The sequence below is a fragment of the Vespa crabro genome, chromosome 7 (assembly GCF_910589235.1).
Source record: "Vespa crabro chromosome 7, iyVesCrab1.2, whole genome shotgun sequence".
NCBI lineage: Eukaryota > Metazoa > Arthropoda > Insecta > Hymenoptera > Vespidae > Vespa > Vespa crabro.
Window position 1 is genome coordinate 252,085 of NC_060961.1, and position 20,925 is coordinate 273,009.

General features: G+C 43.6%; 2 protein-coding genes across 3 annotated transcripts in view; one reads left to right on the forward strand and one right to left on the reverse strand.

Annotated features, from left to right (window-relative positions):
* Window positions 1-16,266, forward strand: part of LOC124425744 (spindle pole body component 110-like) — a 58,034-nt gene extending 41,768 nt beyond the window's left edge. For both annotated transcript variants that reach the window (XM_046966549.1, XM_046966550.1), the window contains exon 10: window positions 12,270-16,266. The gene's annotated coding sequence lies outside the window, so the exon portion shown is untranslated. The remainder of the gene's footprint in view (window positions 1-12,269) is intronic.
* The window catches only part of LOC124425748 (fringe glycosyltransferase), a 29,768-nt gene continuing 11,622 nt past the window's right edge, over window positions 2,780-20,925 (reverse strand). Inside the window, exons 5-9 of the mRNA XM_046966566.1 lie at window positions 16,277-16,436; window positions 8,575-8,660; window positions 4,967-5,132; window positions 4,506-4,591; window positions 2,780-4,044 (exon numbers count right to left, since the gene is read on the reverse strand). Coding sequence (XP_046822522.1) covers window positions 3,987-4,044; window positions 4,506-4,591; window positions 4,967-5,132; window positions 8,575-8,660; window positions 16,277-16,436 — 556 coding nt within the window. The 3' untranslated portion in view covers window positions 2,780-3,986. The remainder of the gene's footprint in view (window positions 4,045-4,505; window positions 4,592-4,966; window positions 5,133-8,574; window positions 8,661-16,276; window positions 16,437-20,925) is intronic.

Genomic DNA, 20,925 nt, shown 5'->3' on the forward strand with positions numbered 1-20,925 from the left:
GTGTACACTCCTTGAAAATTCCATTTGAGAAAATTTCGAAGGCGTGAGGAGAAATACTCGAGATCCGTCGAAGATCCGTAATGATCCGGTTCCCGTACACGTACGCTGTAATTCCACGAGATGTGACGAAGAAAGGCTACGCGAGCTCTCTTTCTACCTAATGAAAACGTTTGCCGTGGCGTTGAATATTCAGGACGTCTCTTTGAACGAAAACGTTCTCGCCTATTCCGTCGCGAATTTAACTCGTTCGTCTTCCTTCGCACGCTCCGCATCGCGGAATGAGATTCTCCGAGGTTTGCCTCCTCTTACCTAACTACCACGTACGTGTAGTCTAACTAGTTAGACCTGCGTCGCTTACCTGAAATCGCCTGTAAATTCGAACTCGACTTGTCATCGAGAGAACGATGACAGGAGCCATCCATTAGCCACATAGACGCGACGCCTTCGATCGCTCTATCGAATAAAAGGACTTTTCGTCCTTAACGAATTTTCTTCGTTAGGCGTAACGAGTAACGCGAAAAGTACACGTTATATTATCTTGCCCTCGAAAGGCGACTTGTACAATATGCTAATATGATACCGAAAATAGAAAAGAGAGAGGGAGGGAGGGAGGGAGGGAGGGAGTGGTACGACGAAACTCGTTAGAGTGCGAATATCCAGTATTATGACGTGGACAAGGAGGAGAGATATCGTATTCGGGAGAAAGAGGGAGGCTCGGTTTTGGGGGCGAAGCAGCCTCAGAGAAAGGGTCGAGATAGGAACGAAACCGGGTCTTGCGAGCGTCGTTCCGACCTACATACGATTCTCTGCCTCCCCGGCTCTCTCTCTCTCTCTCTCTCTCTCTGCTCTTCGTTTCCAGTGCCGGACCAACGTCCAAAATTCGAACGCTCCAATAAGATCTTACGGTAGAGCGAAAAGGAATTCTTAAATTTTCCTTTCTGCCGCGATTGACGACTAGGATCTACGAAAGAGAAAGCTTCTCGATGAATCGTCTAGAGAAATGTTATTACATGTCGAATGTGTGTAATTAATTAATAGCTGTGTGCCGTTCGCTTTGAGTTACAAGGAACATTCGAATTCGAATGTTCTAGGGTGCTCGCCGTTTGCGACACGATGTTGCTCTTACGTCACGCCATTCGCCATCCTCCTCTGCCTTTCTTACGTCATTCAACGAACCAGATCGTATCTCGCGACTTTTCTCCTCAATGGAATCTTCGGGAAGAAAAATCATTTCTTTATAATTTCGCGACGATCGAAGAAATTCCATAGTTTCCCTAATAATTGGATGATCCAAAAATAGTAAAAATCAAATTCCTGTCGCACGGACGGCGAGGATTCTTCTTTTTTCTTCTCGCTGTCTTCTCGCTATTCGGAATAACCGCGGTATTCGCGGTCCGGCTCGTAATTTCGAACGGCACTAGGCTTGCCCGTCGATATTGAGAAAACGTCAAATGGAACGAACGAACGTCGGTTATTAAATTTCAATGTTACAGCTCGGTGGCAAGACTTTCTAGGCGTTGACTCCAACGGTAAAGTTCTTTTTTCTCCTCTTTTCTATGGTACGTTCCTACGGAACGTCATCGATATTTCATTTTCCGAGTTCTTCCTCCTTCGAACGAAAATAAAGAAATAAGTTTAATCGTTTTCATTAAATAAATATTTATGATTTTATTTTCCCTTAAGATCGAGGGCGATCTATAAATATTAGTCGTAAAAAAGAAGTTTCCACGAGGGAAAGGAGAGATGTCTCTAATGAAGATATGCGCGCGTCAAATACCCGCAGGAAAAGTTTTCTATCGTAGTCGATCTTTGGAATAACGAATGGACATTGCTCTTCGGGAGTAAAGGGGTGAAAGTCGTTTGGCGAAAAGTACCGTAAACATCTTACTTCGCAAAACTTTACTCGTACTTTTTCTCGAAAAAAGGTACGAAAGATGCCTAGATAAGTCTAAACTAGAATTTTTAAAGTACGGTCCCGTACGATTGCCAATTGAGAATCTTTATATGCGTCACGGGATATGAAATATATTTTCTACATCCGACATGCGAATATTCAATTCCTCTCGCTTCAACCCCAATAACGGACTATCTCCTTTTCCGTCCATTTCATCCGTCGCGCAGTGTCGCCGTTGAACGTTTCTCAAAACGACATTTCGCCCGTAAGAACAATTTTTTCAAAATGCATCCGATTAATCTTTAAATCAGACAAATTTTACATTTATTCTTAATGGTCGACTATACGGTTAATTTATCCACCGTTGATAAATGAATCCATCCTTAATCATTTCTATGATACATAATATTGGGATCGCATTTTAAAGTTGCGTCGCAAGCCGTTCGTTTAACTCAGAGATATAATAGTTTTATCGTTCTATCGAGTAATCCATTTCTAAACAAGACGTATACTAAATTCCTACAAAGGTAAGTTGTAAAACGTACTTTATCGTCTATGGGTAATCACTGCCTATTACCAAAAGCGATAAAAATCACATCTCGAGCGATAGCGAATCGCGTTTTAGATTTACGCTCGCGTATCGCTTTAAATATAGCGAATAACGGTATTGATACTTTTATCTCGGAAACAGGTTCCGACTTTATCGACTGTCAATACGGTTGCTCAATAGATGGAGAGAGCGTAGATTTCCGAAGGTAACTCTTCGACCAATCAATTCTGCGCTATTTTTCTTTTTTCCTTTGGGTATCGCGTCGTACTTGGAAAATAAGAATCAACCGGAAAAGGAAAATCTACAAAGGTCATCTATGAAAACGACAAAGCATATTAGATTTATGTACAGCTTATATAAAACATCATTGCGCAACGTAGTTGTATCTTACATTTCGTGTTTCCAGCACCACCATAAATTTTCTACTACGTATACAACAGGCCGACCTGATTTCATCTTATACGAATCACGTTTCGTAAGAATTTTATATTTCGATCAGCTTGCGTTAGGTGCAAATAAATTAGAAAATATCCGGAACAGGAAATGACAATGGTGGAAAGAAAAAAGAAAAGAAAAAACAAAAAAGAAACGAAGAAGAAAAAGCTTTTGAACTTTTGGTCCCGATTATAAGTGACTGCTATTAGAGATAATACAAATTGCCATAATTCGCACAAATATTGCACACCGTACGCTCGTCGCTTCGAAGTCCCGTCAAAAAGTAACATATATGTCGCAGAGGAATCTGTATTAAGGACGTCGCTCTATCGATTCTTACTCGTTATGTATCACTTTTGTAATATATTCGCGCGTGCAGGCGTCAACGATTAGCAAACTTCTCATCGCGATGGACTAGCGTAAAATAATTTCGTTTCTCGGTCGCGAGAAACGCGCACGTCATTTGCCGCCTCTTTTATGATTATGTACAACGTGTTATTTCTCGATTCATACGTTTTAAATACATCTTTCTCGCTTTCTTAACGTAAGATATGTAACTTCCTTACACACACACACACACACACACACACACAGATATATATATATATATATTCGATAATTTTAACTCTCGCGAAAGAGATTGATTATCGTATTATACAATTTTACAATTTGCTATTCCAAACTTATCTTATGAAACGTCGATATCCTTAATATTTTTCTTAAAAAGAACAAACCAAAAATTCACTAAAGTTTACCATTAAATGCTTAAAGCGAGTCTAGAAAGAATTAAAGGACTAATTACATTCTTACCATAATTACTATCTGTGCAAATGAGCTGACGAAACTGATGTACAAATTGTTCAAATATTTCCAGAATTAAAGGCATCTTCTTTATCTATATGAAATATTACGAACGGCAAGAAATACAAGGAAGTAAGGGGATATCTTATCGCCTTAATTTCGTTATCGGCTCGTGTACCGATCGATGGAAAAAGGTCCGAGCGATTCGAGATCGGATTTGATTCAGAAAATACGCATTCTCGTTAACGAATTTCCTTCCACGTTTCTTCTTTCGTTCATTAGCGACTCTCGTCGTCCCTGATATCATCACCTGTGCGGACAATTCGGTAGATGTGGGAAGAGATGACAATGGATAGATTTGAATCTGAAATGGAAAGATAAAGAAAATCTTTTATTTGACAAAAATAAAGGGCTCACAAGTTTGTAGGATAACGTTGCTAGTGGAAGGAAATAACGGCATAAAAGTTTTAAATAGCGTAATTATTATAAAGTCAATTAAAAGTTGTAAAAGTAGCAGCGGCCTCATGCGCAATCTCATCTTTATGCCGTTACCTTTCCTTCTACCACTTTCTCTCTCTCTCTCTCTCTCTCTCTCTCTCTCTCTCTCTCTTTCTTCGCATATTTCTACATTCACCGACGCACTCGGTCCTCCTCGCAAACGCGGACGCGCCAATTATACAAGTAATTGAAGCTTTTACGAGAGAACCTTACGGAACGAACCGAGAAACGTCGCTTCTCTCGCCTATTACACTCCGTCATCTTTATTCTCCTAGCACCGGAGTTTAGACAATTCTAATGAAAAAAGATTAATAACGAAAGACTTACCTTCTTGGATCCTCCTTCGTATCGAACCCATCGATTTTAAGAATATTCCATTCATCTCGTGCGCCTTTCGAATAACTGAAAGATACCTACGATAAAAAAAAAAAGTGACAATTTCTTAATTCACGTTAGAAACCGTAAATAAAAGAGTACGCGCGAACGTCGAACGAAAAATACATGAGCAAGGCATTCGGGAGGAATCAAATATTTGTGTCATCCAAGCGAATCGAACGTAGAGCCGAGTGGCTTCCGTTTTCACGGTTAACCGAGCATGAAAAGTAGAAACGTAAATAGCAGGTAGTATGTAAATTTGTCGTTGTTGCGCGAGGTGCCTTGGGAGATCTAAATTTTGTACTCCAATTATGTGTATATATATATACTACTTTTGCATTCCTGAGTTTCTCAATCACGAACGAAGGAATTCCATTCGAGCGCGTTTTCCTTATTCCTTCGGAGAAAATTACCTGCTCGTGAAAGGTGTCCTTGTTGAGGAACTTCATCGGTTCCAAATGCGAATGAAATTGCTCGATCACCGTCAGCTGCTTCTTCAAAAGGTACTCGATGATATATCCCATGGTTACGTCATCGGGAAGCCTGATCCTATCGCCTACGGTGATGAACTTTCCGCCTCTGCGAAGGAAAAATTAATAATATCAATAAAGTGTATCTTGCTTTTCTCCGACTCGTCAATGCGCCGAGGGGGAAAAAATTGGTCCTTAATTTGGCAAGATTCCAACCATATAGCGGATTAAGTTCTTCGATGCACCTGCTATTTATTCGTTCATCTCCCCAGTCAACGCGTCGCCGCGGCTCGCGAGAAACTGGTTGGAGAAAAAGTTTGCGGCTCTTTACGGCATACATATATATATATATATATGTGTGTGTGCGTATACATATATATACATATATTTAAGCACATAGATTCCCGATATTTGCTCGATGAAAAGCAAGAGTTTGTTTGTCGGTTCGTTGGTGAACTCGAGCTCGAGACGAGACGAGACGAGACGGATACTGGACGGCAGGGCATAAATCGTCCCAATTAGAGGGCCCAACCTGCGGTAGTCGCAAAGTTCATCGAACCGGTCTATATATCGGCCACACCACCTTAGAATCGCGAGACAGCGGATTGGCTCTCATCAAAGGAAAACCGCTGAGAGGAAGAGAAATTCGAATAAGAGGTATTCGAGAATGAACAAAGTCATCGTTGAAAAGAGAAGAATAAATAAGGTATGATCGTTTGGCAAAGCGGAAAAATTGTAGTTTGACCGCGAAGGACGGAGCGGTAGCGCGCGCGAACGCGAGCGAGTTCCTTGACCGGTTATAAAGGAAGAGAGGGAGAAGAGAGGCGCAAGTAGTCAGGTTGGCGCAGGTGCAGTCGAGTAGGTAAAACAAGATAACGGCGATATAGAGGAAGGAGCAGCGAGTTCCCGAATGGGAGCCATTGGAGAGTACGGCGTCCTCGGAGCAACGACGGACGTCGAATGGCACCGCGCACGGAAAAGAAACAGTAGGTTCGGCAGGCGTACTCATTAGCGAATACCATCGGTGGATTCTCCATTCCATTCTGACCAGGCGGTCGTGGCTCTTTTTAATTGGCCAGATTAGTCCCGAAATCGCGTACCCTTTTCTCCACCCTTTTATCTCACTCCCCCTCCTGGCCGGCCTCGTCCTTTCGGAACCGCCGACACGGAATATCGTCCTCGTTAAAATACCTGCCTCGACGAAAACGAAATTTTCGAGGGTTAAGCGAGCCGGAAAGAAAGGAAGAAAGGGGACTTCTCGCCGATGGGGTTTACGTCGTCGTCGCGCACGGACCGAGGGAGGACCTCGGCTTTTCGTCTTGTTTCAGTGTTAAATAACGACCGACGACGGACGCGTCACCGAACGAAATATTTCACTTGGACGGATTCCCTCGAAATTCTTCGTTAATAAGCTCGCCCGAAAAGGATTCCTAAAATAGAGGCTCTCGAGGATCCTCTCTCTCTCTCTCTCTCTATCGTCCTTAGTTTGCGCCAAATATTACTCCTTTTGATCTACGATCGTAAGAGATACTCCGTAGGAGGCAAAAGAAGATGAATTTCACTTTGCTGATCCGTTGCAAACTTCTTCTCCTCGTTCGAATAAATGAGATAGCTTTACCACTGTATATTACATTATTATATTATTTGGTGTTGGATTCGCCGCCGACATTAATGATACACCATGACGAATCCTGAAAAATTGCTCGGATTGCACATTCGGTATAGATCGAAGAGGTATAGATCGAAAGGAAAAGAAGAATGGGTGGCGAACGTAGCTATAGGGGAATGCCCAAATTGGTTTGACGAGGTTCGTTGGATGCCGATAGGCGCGCAAGCAGGAATCACTGGCGATCGCCGGAGAGGAATCCAATTAAGCGAGCAATAATGGAATCGAAGAGAGTTTGGGGCTAAGCTTCGTCGAATCACCTCGGCTTCTTCCCTTCCTCTCTCTCTCTCTCTCTCGAAAACGTATACGCATACACGAGACAACATAGTTGAAATTTCCGGCCCGGGCATGGAATTCGCAAAACGCGCAGCGAATATGGGAACATAATGCATAATGCATAAACATAAGCGCAACGAGGAGAAGGAAAAAGTTAGTCTCGCTGCGGTCTTATCGTAGACCAAGCTCGTGCGCGCGCAATCGTAAACTCGTGGGTGGCAATCGTACGTCGCTCGTCTCGACGCTATCGTCGCGAGAAGGAGAAAGAGGAGAGAGAGAGAAAGAGCCGTCTCTTCGTTCGTTCCTAATTAAGCGGCCGGTTCTCGATCACGAGAACTGTCCATTATTCCTTATCCCGTGTGTCGTATATTCTTTGTGCGCCGATTGACGCCCGGTAAATTCGTCCCGGAGATTCGTCGAATCTCTCGATCTCGATGCAAACAAGAACCACGGCATTTCGCGATGCGGGAAGTATTGGAGAATATCAAACTCCCGGACGATTACTATCGGAATTTGCTAAAATAGACGCTCTTTATTCGATGACATTAAAAAGATCGACGTTGAACGTCCAGATCGGCGAGTTCGATGTCAATGTCGAAGACTCGACGACAAAGACGTTGGCGTTGGAATGATCACGGTCGATCATGGGCTCTCGGTGATATCGATGCGAGACACGTCCTTTGGAAAATCAATGAGCGGAACGTCTGCCGACGACGGGCGCCATTCTCCTACGCAGACGATCGAACGAACGACGGATAATTTACATTTCTGGTAGAGGATCCACAAACGTATCTACGCTCTGTCACAAAGATCTTATATATTTTATATATATATATATATATATATATATATATATATATATATATATATATAAAATGTAATCGGCAGAAAGCGAGTAGCGGAAAGTTAACTCTCCGGAAGTTGGTTCCCGCTGGAATTTCTCAAAGGGTGGTCGCCTCGAGTCTCGCGTAAAGACCCTAACTCGAAATAAGGAGGGGAAAGGGAAGAGAAGAACGAAAAGATTCGTAGGCAGCTCCGTGACGAAGCATTTCCGCGAGCGTAATCGCTGGCTATTACGACTCGGAAGGACGAAAGCTGAGAGGAACGAGGAGAGAGAACGGGAGAAAGGAAATAGAGAAGAAAAATAATAAAATAGAGAGGAAAAAATGAAATAAACGAGAAAGATCGAGTTGGTATCGCGTGTTACACGCACTCGATCGCCTTTCGAAATATTTCTCTCGCGCGTTTATTATCTCAAACGAAATATTACGAAATAGAAACGATTAATCGAAATATAGAGAAACATTGAGATATAGAACAATATGTATTTTCTTTTTCCTTCGGTCAAGCACCTTTTGACATCGTTAATAACGATAAAGAGCTCGAGGTGATTGGTTGGAAGAAACGAGCAAAGACAAACAGTCGACCACCGTGCGCCGTAAATAATGATTTACGATCGGTACGTTAAAGCGAACCCTTCCTCGACCTTCCGTTCTCGAGAATCATCGTTGGTTCGACGGTAGGCTGTGTGCCGTGACCTAAACGTCGCGTCATAGAATCTAACGTGAAGCAAAAAGTTATCTCGTTGATACGAAATAAATGGACTCACCCAGCGAGCGGCGTCATTTTGAGGGCTAGTGCTCTGCTGATGCAAAATCCAGCTCCGCCCGTAGCGAACCAGAATCTGACCTTTTGCTGGAACATAGAGAAATAAAGTGAGTACGATCGAAGGCTTCGATAGGATCGATCTCGTAGAAAAGTCTAGACCAGGTAGGTATCTCTATCGAGGATGGTAGTAACGATCGTTTCGCTTTTGCTCGATCCAGCTATATCGATCCGGATATATCGATGGCTCCGATCGATCGACCTTAATCGCGTCACGTCGCGTTCCCTTCTACGACAAATCGTACGTCGATGATTCTTTCCGAGATATCGAGAGATCATCGATTTTTCACTTTCTCCTCTCGACGATCAATTTTCTATCGGTCATCCAATTTCCATCTTTCGAACGAGCTGTCGTAGCCCGAAGGCCTTTAAACGGCGTCGTCTCGCTAATCCCAAAGAACGGTACTTTTCATCGATCGCGAAAGATAGCGGCAAGGTCGAGGATGGAGGAGGGGAGGCGGAAGAAAAAAAACAAAACTCGCTTCCGATCGACTTCTTCCCGCTGACCTGGAAAGTCGAATACACTGCCCCCTCTCTCTCTCTTTCTCTCTCTTGATCTGCACGAACCGCACGAACCGATTAACAAACGAATCCACGAGCCAGCGAAGAGAAGGAGGAAGAGAAACGAACGTTTCGAGAGAGTTACGAGCGTTGAGCCGATTTCCGAAGGATCGCCATCGTTGCTTGCCGGCCATTACGGCTGGACTTGTAGGAGCGATACCATCTCTTTCAATATCTCTCGCTCGCTCGCTCGCTCGCTCACTTTCCTAGCCTGGGTGTGGTACGTGCACCAACACGATACGTAGCGTGCCCGCTAGCAAGCAGCCTTCCGTCCCTTCCTATATCTCGACTTATACGTGTATGATCGTAAGGTCAAGTAACGAGAGGCTATCGTGGACCGTTACCGTTATAAGTCTAACCACATCCTTCTTTTTTTCTTCTTCTCTCTTCTGTTCTTTCCTAGCCAAGTAGGTCTGCGCTTTCTTCCTCCTGATTCGATAATAATCGCTCGACGTGAGTAAGCGGACTGATGGTGAAACTAAATAAGATGAATTTTAGGGCAAAGTATATAGAGAAAAGAAATGAGGATGGAAGAGCGACACGCGCGCAGTAGACGACGCGGTAGTTGTATCGCATTCCCAAGGAGGAAAGGACGGGACCTCACGGACGCATTAGATATACAAGAAGGATAGGAAAGGTAGATAGAATCGGGCCGCTTTTACAAGGGGGCGCGGAGTCAGCTCTTTGTTTACTCTCCTCGGCTCCGGTGCATTTGAATAACACAAGGTCGCGCGCTCTTCTTCGATCGGCGCGAATCTTCGTCGATAGCCATGCACGCGCTTACGTATCCGCGTGTATTTACATTTTCTATTCTATCTTTGACTGTACACATTTGCTCGTCCGCGAACCACTCACAAAATTATTCTAATCACGTGCGAGAAACGCGTAAGAATTGCTTGGAAAAAAAATCGAAAAGAGAACCCACCGATCGCTGATCTCTAACGATCCGCATTGTTTATTACGTTCTATCGATATATAATCATGGTTATTAGGAAAACGAGCGAGGCAGCCGGTCGCGGTATAGAATGGCGATTCGAACGAGCGAGTAATAATAAAGCGGGAGTTAAAGGCGGTCGTTATTAACGTATAATAATTACGGGTGAGAGGCGGGTTCGCTCGTTCGCGCGTGCTCGAACACGGGCGATCGAAGAAAATCACGTTGTTGCTGTACGTGTGTCTACACGCCGCTAGTACGGCGGTGCGCCGCGAACAAAAGGAGAGAAGATGGAAAAAAAAAAAAAAAAAAAAAAAGGAAATCTCGCTCGATTTAGCCTGTGAGAATAGAGAGATGGGAACGATCCGATAATTTCTTGGCGTGGGGTGCTCGCGCGCGCTTCTAATCCTCATTTAAAAGGGAAAAAAAAAAAATAGATCCAAGATGGAAAGTCTTGGGAAAAATGATTTCTCTTTACCACTACGTAAATAGCATCTTTCTATGAGATTATCTATACCTACCTATGCGTATTGATAAAAACACATAGGTATAATAAAAAAATCTTTGAGAGAGGAAGTAAGAAAGGCTTGGCTCGTGGTAAAACGTCGATCCTCCGTTGTTGGCGCGAGAGAAAGATGGTGCCAGGAGATATAGGATAGATAGATAGAGGGAGGGAGAGAGAAGCGACCGGCTATAATAATATGGAAGTAAATGGAGGTAGCGTACGTGAGCAAGTAGGAACCGTAGCATCCGTTTCTCTATCCTCTCCACCTTAGCCGAAGGCAAAGCAAGGAGGAGAAGAGGATACGCATCTAGAGTCGACGTGCTCGTGGAGGCCGTCATGGGTCACGAGCGAGTCTCCCTCCTTCGCAGCCCTCTTTTACTCTTTCCCCCTACCCCATCCCACATATGATACTAATAAAGTATCGCGCGAGACTACTTTTTTCTTTCTGGTACAACGACCCTCGAAGAAAATTGCAAAGCCATCGAGAAGCATGAGCCGAGATTCTTATTTTTTTTCTTTTTTTTTTTTTTTTTTTTTTTTCTTTTTCTTCCGCTTGGTCGACGTACTCGCGTACTTACGGTCGTCACGGGTCACGCGAACACACCCATTGTAATTCCGCTCGTTTCTACGAACAATGCCAGCGGTGAACGCAATTACGAAAGGCTTCGTTAACGTTAAAATCGTCTTAGTTGGCTGCTCTTTATTAAAACGTCCGGTCCCTTATGCGAAGTTCCGATGCAACGTGAAAAGCTAATAGAAGCTAAGAGTCAACGATCTATATAACAAAGAGATTTTCAAAAACGAAATAGAAGGTCGATGTAACAGGCCTTTATTCGCTCTCATCGGTATCGTGTTACGCGCGTAACTTAACCTTATCGACATTCGAGATAGGTAATTGCACCGATGACAGGTGCGCGTTTTACCTTTGGATCGTTGACTCTTTTGGGCGAGTCAACTGCCCCATTATTCGTCGTTTACATATTACGTCGATCCTTATGCTTTCGATTATCCTTTAGGATGTAAGAAATAATAATAACGGTAAGTAAAAAAATGATCGTCATCGTAAATGATATTGATTTTCTGGTAGAGTAAATACGAAAATGCAACGACCGAGAGGGAATCGACTTCACGGACGTCTGCACCCCGCGAACAATTCCCACGTTCGTAACGCGTTCTGCCTCCCCTACACCCTTTTATTTCCTGCTTTCCGGAAGGACTAGACGAGGAGGAGACGAGTAGTCGCACGGTATTCTTTCTTTCGATTCTAGAACTCCCTTGGGAGATCTTCTCAGGACTGCCTCCGGTCGCCTTGTTAAAATTAAAAATCGATCCACAAAAATTTTCTCCTCTCTTACAAGAGCTCCTCTATCGGCAAAGCTCTATGGCAAAGGAAAAGACGAGGAGGAGGACGAAGGGGAGAACGACGAGAAGAAATTAAATCGGCATTCCGTGGAACGCCTCGTAATTACACGGAATCGCACGGTGCGCTCGATTTAATTATCTTAACGCAATTAGCCGCATAGAGGGAAGCCTCTCGGCGTGTACTCGGCGCATTCCCCGTTAATTTCTCCTCGCTTTCTTTTTATTATTATTATTATTATTATTATTATTATTACTATTATTATTAACATTTTTTCAGGTGGCGCCTGATGCTGCCAATCGTCTCGCCCTGTTCCGCCGTACGACCGCACAGTCTGCGAACGAATTCCACCACGTACAATTTTCATCTCGAAAGGAAGAAAGACAAATTTTGTCCATTATCATCGCTGTTTAAAAGTCTTAATACGTGCTCAAACCTTAATACGTGCAACGACACAAAGGGACTGCCGAAAAGACGAGAAAAGAGGAACGATCCATCGAGGATGGGTTGCGCCTTTTCGTAACGTGTACGATGATTACCATGAAGCTCTTCCCTTCTCTTTCAGCTACTTCGTTCTATTCTTCTTCGAACTCTTCTCCATCGATCCATATTACTCTTCGTTCAGAAACCGCAACGATCGTAAGGGCAAAGGGACGAACGAGCGAAAGGAGATTCGAGACTCGTTGTTTTTCTTTCGAGAAAGCCACAGAAACGCCAGTCTCATGGAATAATAATAATTCCGCTTTCACGTCAGCGAAATGACTTTGTGACATGAGAAAAGGGACGGAAGAAATGAAAAAGATGAAAAAGATAAGGAAGAGGTGGGGGAGAGAAAGAGAGAGAGAGGTAGCAAACATGGAATGCACGACATGTGTCACACATCCGCGTGTACGCACGAGTGCCTTAGAGTTACGCGGATACAGGGTGCGATTTTCTGATCGCATCGTAAGAGGTGTTGTATACTCGAAAGAAATCGTTTTATTCTTGCGATTTTAGAAACGAGAGGCGTCTCGTACTAAATACTATTACCGAGTAAAGTCCGAACGTAACGTTCGAACTCTACCTCTCGTAAGTTTCTTACGATGTCCGACGAATATCGTCGTTCCGCGTGACCGCCTACTCTGCGGTTTTTCATTAGTTCAAGCGGAAGGGCGCCATAAATGGAACGAGCATCGTATAGCCGACGTTGTGGCTATTATCTTCTTCTATCGAAACATATTCTTCATTACCAGAACATTGACGACATTAATCGACAATTTTTCACAAATTCTCTTCCTCTACACGAATTTTCATGTTTTAAATCTCGAAGATGAAAGCGAAATGTCGAACTTTCCCCCCGCCCTCTCTCTCTCTCTCTCTCTCTGTCCATTAGACGAATGGTAGCCGATAATTATCGGCAGCGATCCGGGCCGCGGATTCGATAAATGACTTTAATAAAACGCGTCGTATTTCAAAAGATTGTCAGACCTTCTTCTTCTACGTTCTCGAATGATTAATGCGACCACTACCGAGCCGCGGGCTTACCTTACCGCCTTCCTGCTGTGGCCACCTACCGTTCCTCCTTTCCTTTTTCCTCTCTCTCTCTCTCTCTTTCTCTCTCTCTCTCTCTCTCTTATATCCTTTCACGTTGGAGCTCCGTATCTTTGGCGTCTCGCTTCTCTTCCACCTCGCCTCTCTCTTTTTCTTCCTTTTCGCGACCTCTCGAGATGAACAGACCCAAGCACGGAAGATGCAACGCGCTCGCGACTAGTCGAGGACACGCCCAAGACGACGCAAACGCAAACTCCAATACGAGTAAAACGGCAAACTTTTGTAAGCAAGATACAGTTTAATGTTATCCCGGCTTATCGAAATGGTCAAACTTTCTATATCTTTCATAAAATTTAAGCAGATTCCATTGAAAAAAGAAAAACTCGAGCGACTTGAAGGATCGTTATAAGATAAAAAACATCGTAGATCGACTATACCGATATATCAACGTCCTAAAGAAAAAGAGAGAGAGAGAGAGAGAGAGAGAGAGCAGAAACGAGGAAAGACCGAGCAAGGACTATGTCGATTCTTCAGAGCCAATTTGCTTTCTAAACCAAGCGAAACGTCGAGTAGACCATTATTATCCGAAGAGCTCTGGTACATATCGCCTAACGGCCATAAACGCACATGTACTCGTAGCTGCATATATACATGTATATATATATATGCAAGGAAAAGACAAGACTCTGGCTAACGTTAAAAGGGACGCATGTTGCCGACGAGCATCGAGCCGTATCGAACGTTAGAAACGCCTAACGCGTTCTCTTCTCTTTTCTTGCTCCTCGATCCCCACAGAGACAGCACGCGTAAGCGTAGGTAGATACATTTTCCTGCTTATATTGCTAGTCGTAAGTTTCTACTTTACGGTTCATTGGCAGCTTATTTCTAAACTGAAATGGTCTAAAAAGCAAAGCGACCATTTCGTCAATTACCGGCCATCGATTCTTCGTTGAATATATATAGTCATTGGTATCCTCCTCCTTCTCTTTTATTTCTCAATGCTGTCCGACTATTACGTTCGCGAGTTTTCTCTCTCACTCTTTCGTCGGTGGGTCTCAGGGTTCACCCTTTCACCCGGGGCGTGGTGCCCGTTGTATACGTATCTCGGTGGTGTCCAAGGTAAAAGAGATCAAGGATCAATTCCGGTTCATTCGTACGCGGATCAACGTAGAACATGATCCGCGTAGAAAAACTAAAGAGTGAATTATCGTCGAAAGTCGACGATAATTAATGACTATCGAACGTCAAAAGGACGCTACCGTTTTAATTTTAGATAGACGCAAGAGTTCTCGCTTCGTGTTTCTCCAGCGAGCGGGAGCACGCGCGAGTAGTCCTTTCACCCGCTAGAAAGGTACTACGATAAACCGCAGCGACGCCGTTTGCGGTTGCACCACCTTCCGAAAGAATGCAAACTAACGACGTACACGTTACGTAGAAAAGCTTTAAGCAGAGTTAATTATCCCTACTGTTGTAGCATCATCTTACGTTTTCTTTGCGAATAAACCTATAGGTATTTTCAAAGGTACGCGCGCACGCACGCACCTTGAGCCACTTCTGCCGTTGCGGCGGCCTTGCCTAAAAAAAAGGAATAAATAAAAGAGATATTAAAGGATCGTTCAAATTTGTCGAATCGAACGATCAATTTTGGGCGTGGCAAAGAGCAAAGAAGAAATCGTAAAAACGAGTATAACCGGCAGGTATATTCTTGCGCGCGCTCTAACGCGTGCTCTACTATATGCATACGTGGTATATGCAGTCGTGGAACCCGTGCGCACGTACGTACCACCCTGTTATATACCGTCTTCTATATCTACCTCCACGCCAAGTCTCGAGATTTCTCGAGCAAATATAATATACGAGTACGTGCAGCCCGCAGGGAGTACCGTCGTCGACGAAGGAAGACCATAATCTCGCTCGTCGGAAGATGGTACCACACCCATGGGGGGTCGCGGGAGATGCCAGACCGGCTACTTCTACATCTTGCCGAGCGTTAGCGGACTCGAGAGAGGCTGCTAAACTAAACGGCCAACGAACCAACGACGAGAAACGAATGATTTTCCGAACGAATCGCCAATCTGTCACGTTTTCGTCTTTTATGTATATATATATATATATATATATATTTATTTATTTCTCCTTTAAAAGCATGATCGACCGTACGTCGAGTGTCAAATATAACGGAAAGCGATAAATCAGCGAGCATGCATACGTATGTAAATACATCGATCGGCATTAAGACGGAAATCGAGTTTTGCGTAAGATTATGTCGCGCGCTAAGTGGGTTACCCTAGGCGTCATCGATAGTCACGATTTACGGGCACGAACGTATGCGAACAATTTCGCGCAACGATACTGGTTCGACCGGTAACTCTCGTAACGAGGCTGAATGAAGAGAGGCCGTAAGAGGAGAAAAATACGAAAAGGGAAAGAGGTGTGGGGCTGCTACGTCGATAATAGAAAAATAAAGATATTTCTCCAAGGTTGTGACAACAAATAATTTGTTTACATACTTACATTACTCGATTCGTATAGGAGACTCGTTTCTAAACGATTAATGTCGAATAACGTTTCGTAAGTCGTCTTGATTGCGTAATCATTTCTAATAATAAAGTAGCGATGGCAACGACGATAGGAATGACGATAGGATTCGTAAGATATACTACGATTTGTGATAGACGAAATCGATGTCGTTATCAAAAATGTAAGAAGCCTGTTATTAAGGGATACGAAAGAAAGAGAGAATATCTCAAAGTTACCGGTCGTTTCGATGGCTCTGGTCCCTGCCTGATGATTTCCAAAGGGGCTGGTATCGAAGGCCTACCAAGATACCAATCCTCCCGTGGGTTGTAATTGTCCAGGAGCTTCAGAAGGCGTGGTACGTTCACGTAATTATCGTCATCGAAGTGGCAGAACCACCTGGAACGTACAACCGAAAGTGAGGTAAGTTTAAGTTCGCGTCGAAAACACCAATTTCTGTATACAACATAGGGAAGGTATAATAAACTGATCGATTCTTCGGTAGATAACGCGACGAACAGAGATAGATACATATGCATATTTATAACTATTTATAGAGTGAATTAAATTTAAGGTAGAGGAACAATTTCGATCAGTATATAAATAATATGATTGAGTAAATCAACATTGAATTTCGTTTGATATCAAGCCAAGCGAATAATTCGCGGAAAGAGAAAGGAATAGTTCGGAGCTGTGTCGTTAAGCTCCTCCGAAAGAAACTCGTTCCGGCGATCGAGTAACGAGCCGACAAATTGACGGCGAGGCCGGGTCAAACCGAATGAGTCGTGGGTGTGGTGCGTCGTTAATTATCAGTGTAAACGAGCATTTAGCTCGCGGTAGAGCAACTGAAAACCGGATGCGCAAATTCGAGTTACCTACCTCTCCTTCTTTTTCCTTTTCTTCTTCCACGAACTCGACACAACGAATTTCATTTTCGAACAAAACAATTAACTTGTTCCAAAAATTAAATAACAATTGTCGGATAAAAATATTCTTGCGCGCGAATACTTTGACGTAAAAAACATGGAGAAAGTCTCGTTTTGAGATTCGTTTACGATATTGTATTTAACCTTTTTCGTACGTATCGTACGTAAAGGCGTCGCGAAGCCTTCTCTAGACATCTCCTCTGGGTAAGATCGCACCTCTCGACCACGCAATCCGATCGTGCGTGGATTATTAAAGAAGCGTCCGTCTCGTAAAAACGTCTACATGCGGCTACGTGCAGCCACATGGATTCCTTCTGGTATATTCTCGCAGGTGTATCCGCTCGTTATCGCTTGACTAGAATATTTTTCTTCTTCCATGTACACCATTTCTAAAACGGCCTCTGGACGGACCGTTTTAGAAATGAAATTTCTCGTAAATACATTCGCGAAATTGACCAAGGGACTGAAAGAAATGACATCGGACGCAACCCTATACGCGATCGCTCTCGAGACACAAGCCCTCTCGTTCGATAGGATTAACGATGCTCCATAGTTACCGTGGGAAGTCGCGCGACCGACCCTCTTCTAAGGCACACCGCGACCCTTCCATCACGCTCCGAAACACGTGGCGCTTTTCCACACGCGAGCGACACGCGTGTCTTTCGAGTTGAGCATCGCAGAAGACTGAAGAGGATCTAACGAAACGAATCCTTTGTTTATATTTCTCCTTGTTCTATATTTGTCCGTGCGTTCTCCTTACCGACTATGTAAATACATAAATACGATGTAAATACTCTTCGGGTATTTACGTTTCTTATACGATATCGATTAGCCCATCGATCGAGTCCGTATGTAAATTATTCATATAACGAATCTAACCTATATCCGCCATTAAAAGAAAGATTGACTCGATCACTTTTGTCATTTTTAAAATGGCAAAATGGTGAGTAAGCGCACTTTCCTGGGACTCGCGTTAACGCAACGACTAAAATCAATTTACCAGGGGAGAAACGATGTGTTTCGGTGCTGCGATGTGAAAAAGGGTCACGAGGGTAGCTGTCGTACTCGATTGTGGGAAACCTTCCTAACTTGATTCCCATCCGAAGGGTCGTACTGGAGTTAATCTCGACGCGATATTATTCCGGAGATCAACATTGGCTTCAGTGAAATCCAAACAAACGTTATATTTACGTATTTCAGAATTTTCTTCCGTCGTTGAATAATGTCCATGTTCGATTACTTTTCTTTAAGATTTAAAGGATTAAATGGGGGAAAAGAAAAAAGAAATAAATGGAAAATATAGAATACGATGTTGGCAGAAAATGTCGCCGTTCGGAACGATGCTCTTTCCCCCCCCCCTCTCTCTCTCTCTCTCTCACTTTCCACATCGATATTCTTACACGCGCTTGTATGTTTCCTGCGCACTCGTCTTCTTCCTCTTGAGGAAAAAACGACACGGGAACCGTCGATAATCACGGCTCGTTTACCTTTACAAGTCGAATACGCGCCGGATGTGCAACAGGTGAAATTACACGTCGAGAAAATTGCCGATCGTCGATCTCTTTCAGTCCGCCCTCCCACGTCACGTAAATACGAGAGAGAGAGAGAGAGAGAGAGAGAGAGAGAGAGAGAGAGAGAGAGAGAGAGAGAGAGAGAGACGTTGTCGTGCTCGACAACGTACAGAGATTGACCTCGATCGTGTGTCTGGATGGTACGATCGCGTTTCTATCGATTTGCTACGAGATCGACAAATCGATCGTTAACGTTTTATGCATAGAGAAGCTATCGTAAAGGCCAAGATCGTTTTCGAAGCGAGTCAACGTACGATACATACATGTACGAGAATCGAGGAGTTAACGAGCAACTCGTATGGCGCGAGCTTACCACGCCCGTTTTTATTAACTACGGGCACTACGACAACTATGGCACTACACGGCACTATGGCACACGCCAGCCCTGACCTTTTCCGCCCGAGGCACGCTCTCTACTACCTCTCGTCCTCTTTCACTTTTTTTTTCTTTGATCGCACAACGAAAGTAGACAAAAAATTCACCGAGCAGCCGAGAATACGAGATAAATTGGATCTTGGACAGGTGCGCTCGTACACCTTATATCCTACCGTCTAACTAATTTACAACCAGTTTTCATTAGGTATTCCTATATTTATTTTCAAAACGCGAAGAAGCCTCGTTAGAGCATACGCTCGATATCGCGAAATCTCGCTGGCAGACGTCGCGATCGGTATGCGATTTGAACCGTTATCCGTTCGTTGGATAAAGAAAAAAGAAAATTTCTATTCGTAGGCAAGCGAAATGAAAAGGAAGATGCACGAAAGAAGAGTGTAAAGATGCGATTGGCTATCGGATAGCAATATTTTTGCTCGATAAGAAAAGTAGTTAAGCGCTCGCAAATGGTCCGAGCGCTCGTTTTCCACGGAGTCGCGTCGGTGCCGCCTCGATAGTTCCATAATTAGCAATCTCGCTCGTAACGTCGATAACGTTCTTCCTCGCTCGCATGCACGCGCGCGCGCACGCACATACATACATACATACATACATACGTACGCTCCTTAGAAAATCGTTTGCTCGATCCTTTATTAGCGCGAATAAATATCTGAATTTTTGTTGTTCCAATCGAACGTATCGTTAATACGTCAAGACTAAAAGTCGTACTATATATGAAAAAGAAAGGAAATGAATATTGTTCCATGTTCGAGCGACTAATACCGATGTAACTCTTTCGAGGAGATAAAAACTTGCGATCGCTTTGATATACGCTTCACGTAGGAACGACATAAAGGATAAAATTGTGTCCGCGCGAAAGATGGCCGACGTTGGGATAATCGATGTCATTGCGTGAAATTAATCACCGCGATTGGACGCTCGCGATCAAAGGCACATAAAAGCCGATATATTCGAGATTCGTGCGATAGATCGTAACGTGTTACAAACTTTAACTCGTGCAAAATATATAGGTTTTTACACTTTTAGAATTTCTCGTTAAACTCGATTCAATTTGGAACATAGAAGAGACGTTTATCGGTGCTGAAGCAGCAGGAAGGGAAAAAAGAGAGAGCCCCTGCAAAAATATCGAATGTCGCTGGACGTCCAACTTCTGGACACTCGATACACCGCGTTATACGGCGGTAAAGAGAAAAAGAGGTACACGCACTGACCGCAAGATTTTCTTTCTTCGACACCGTGAAGATATGATTACGCTTACGAATACGATAGCGGCGATAGCGACGAAATTTTATTTTCATCCTTTATCCAAGCGTCCAAGCGCGTACAAAGGAACGTCTTTATCTTCTCAACGTTGATCGGTGAATAATGGAAATACGGTAGAGCGCAGTGCATTATGTTAAATAAAAGACTGACAGGAGGAGAGAGAAAATAAAAAAAAAAGAAGACGAGTTTGTAATATTTTCGAGTGTTATCGACTTTTTAAACGTACGTATTGTATATATACCGGTGAACGTCTCGCCGGATGTAGCAATGAACGGGCGCAGTGAGAGCCAACGAGCCATTTCCGGGGCCTCCTGCTGCAGAATATTACATTGATAACAAAAATTGCCTTCCAAGTGTTCGCGATGGCTAACGCAAGACGGTGCCTAGTAGTCTCTTCTTCGTCTCTTTCTTTAGCGAGAGCATGCCGATATAATAACTACGGTGGGACGAACGTTTAACAACGTCAAACTGCATTTTAATGATACGTCTAATCTCTAATACCTATCCATTTTCTACGAGAGACATTAGACTCTTGACGACGAGGTAGTGTCTCCAATCGAAAACGCATAGAATCGAGTTCATTAAGAAAGATCAAAAGTCGTACACCGCCTATCCATCGTTTCGTTGAGCCCATCCATAGACGCATTATCCGTTTTAAAAGATCGAGCCGAGAGCCAACGAAGAACGTCGCGTTCGAACGTCAGCGACATAAATTCTTAGAAAATCATTTGTCTG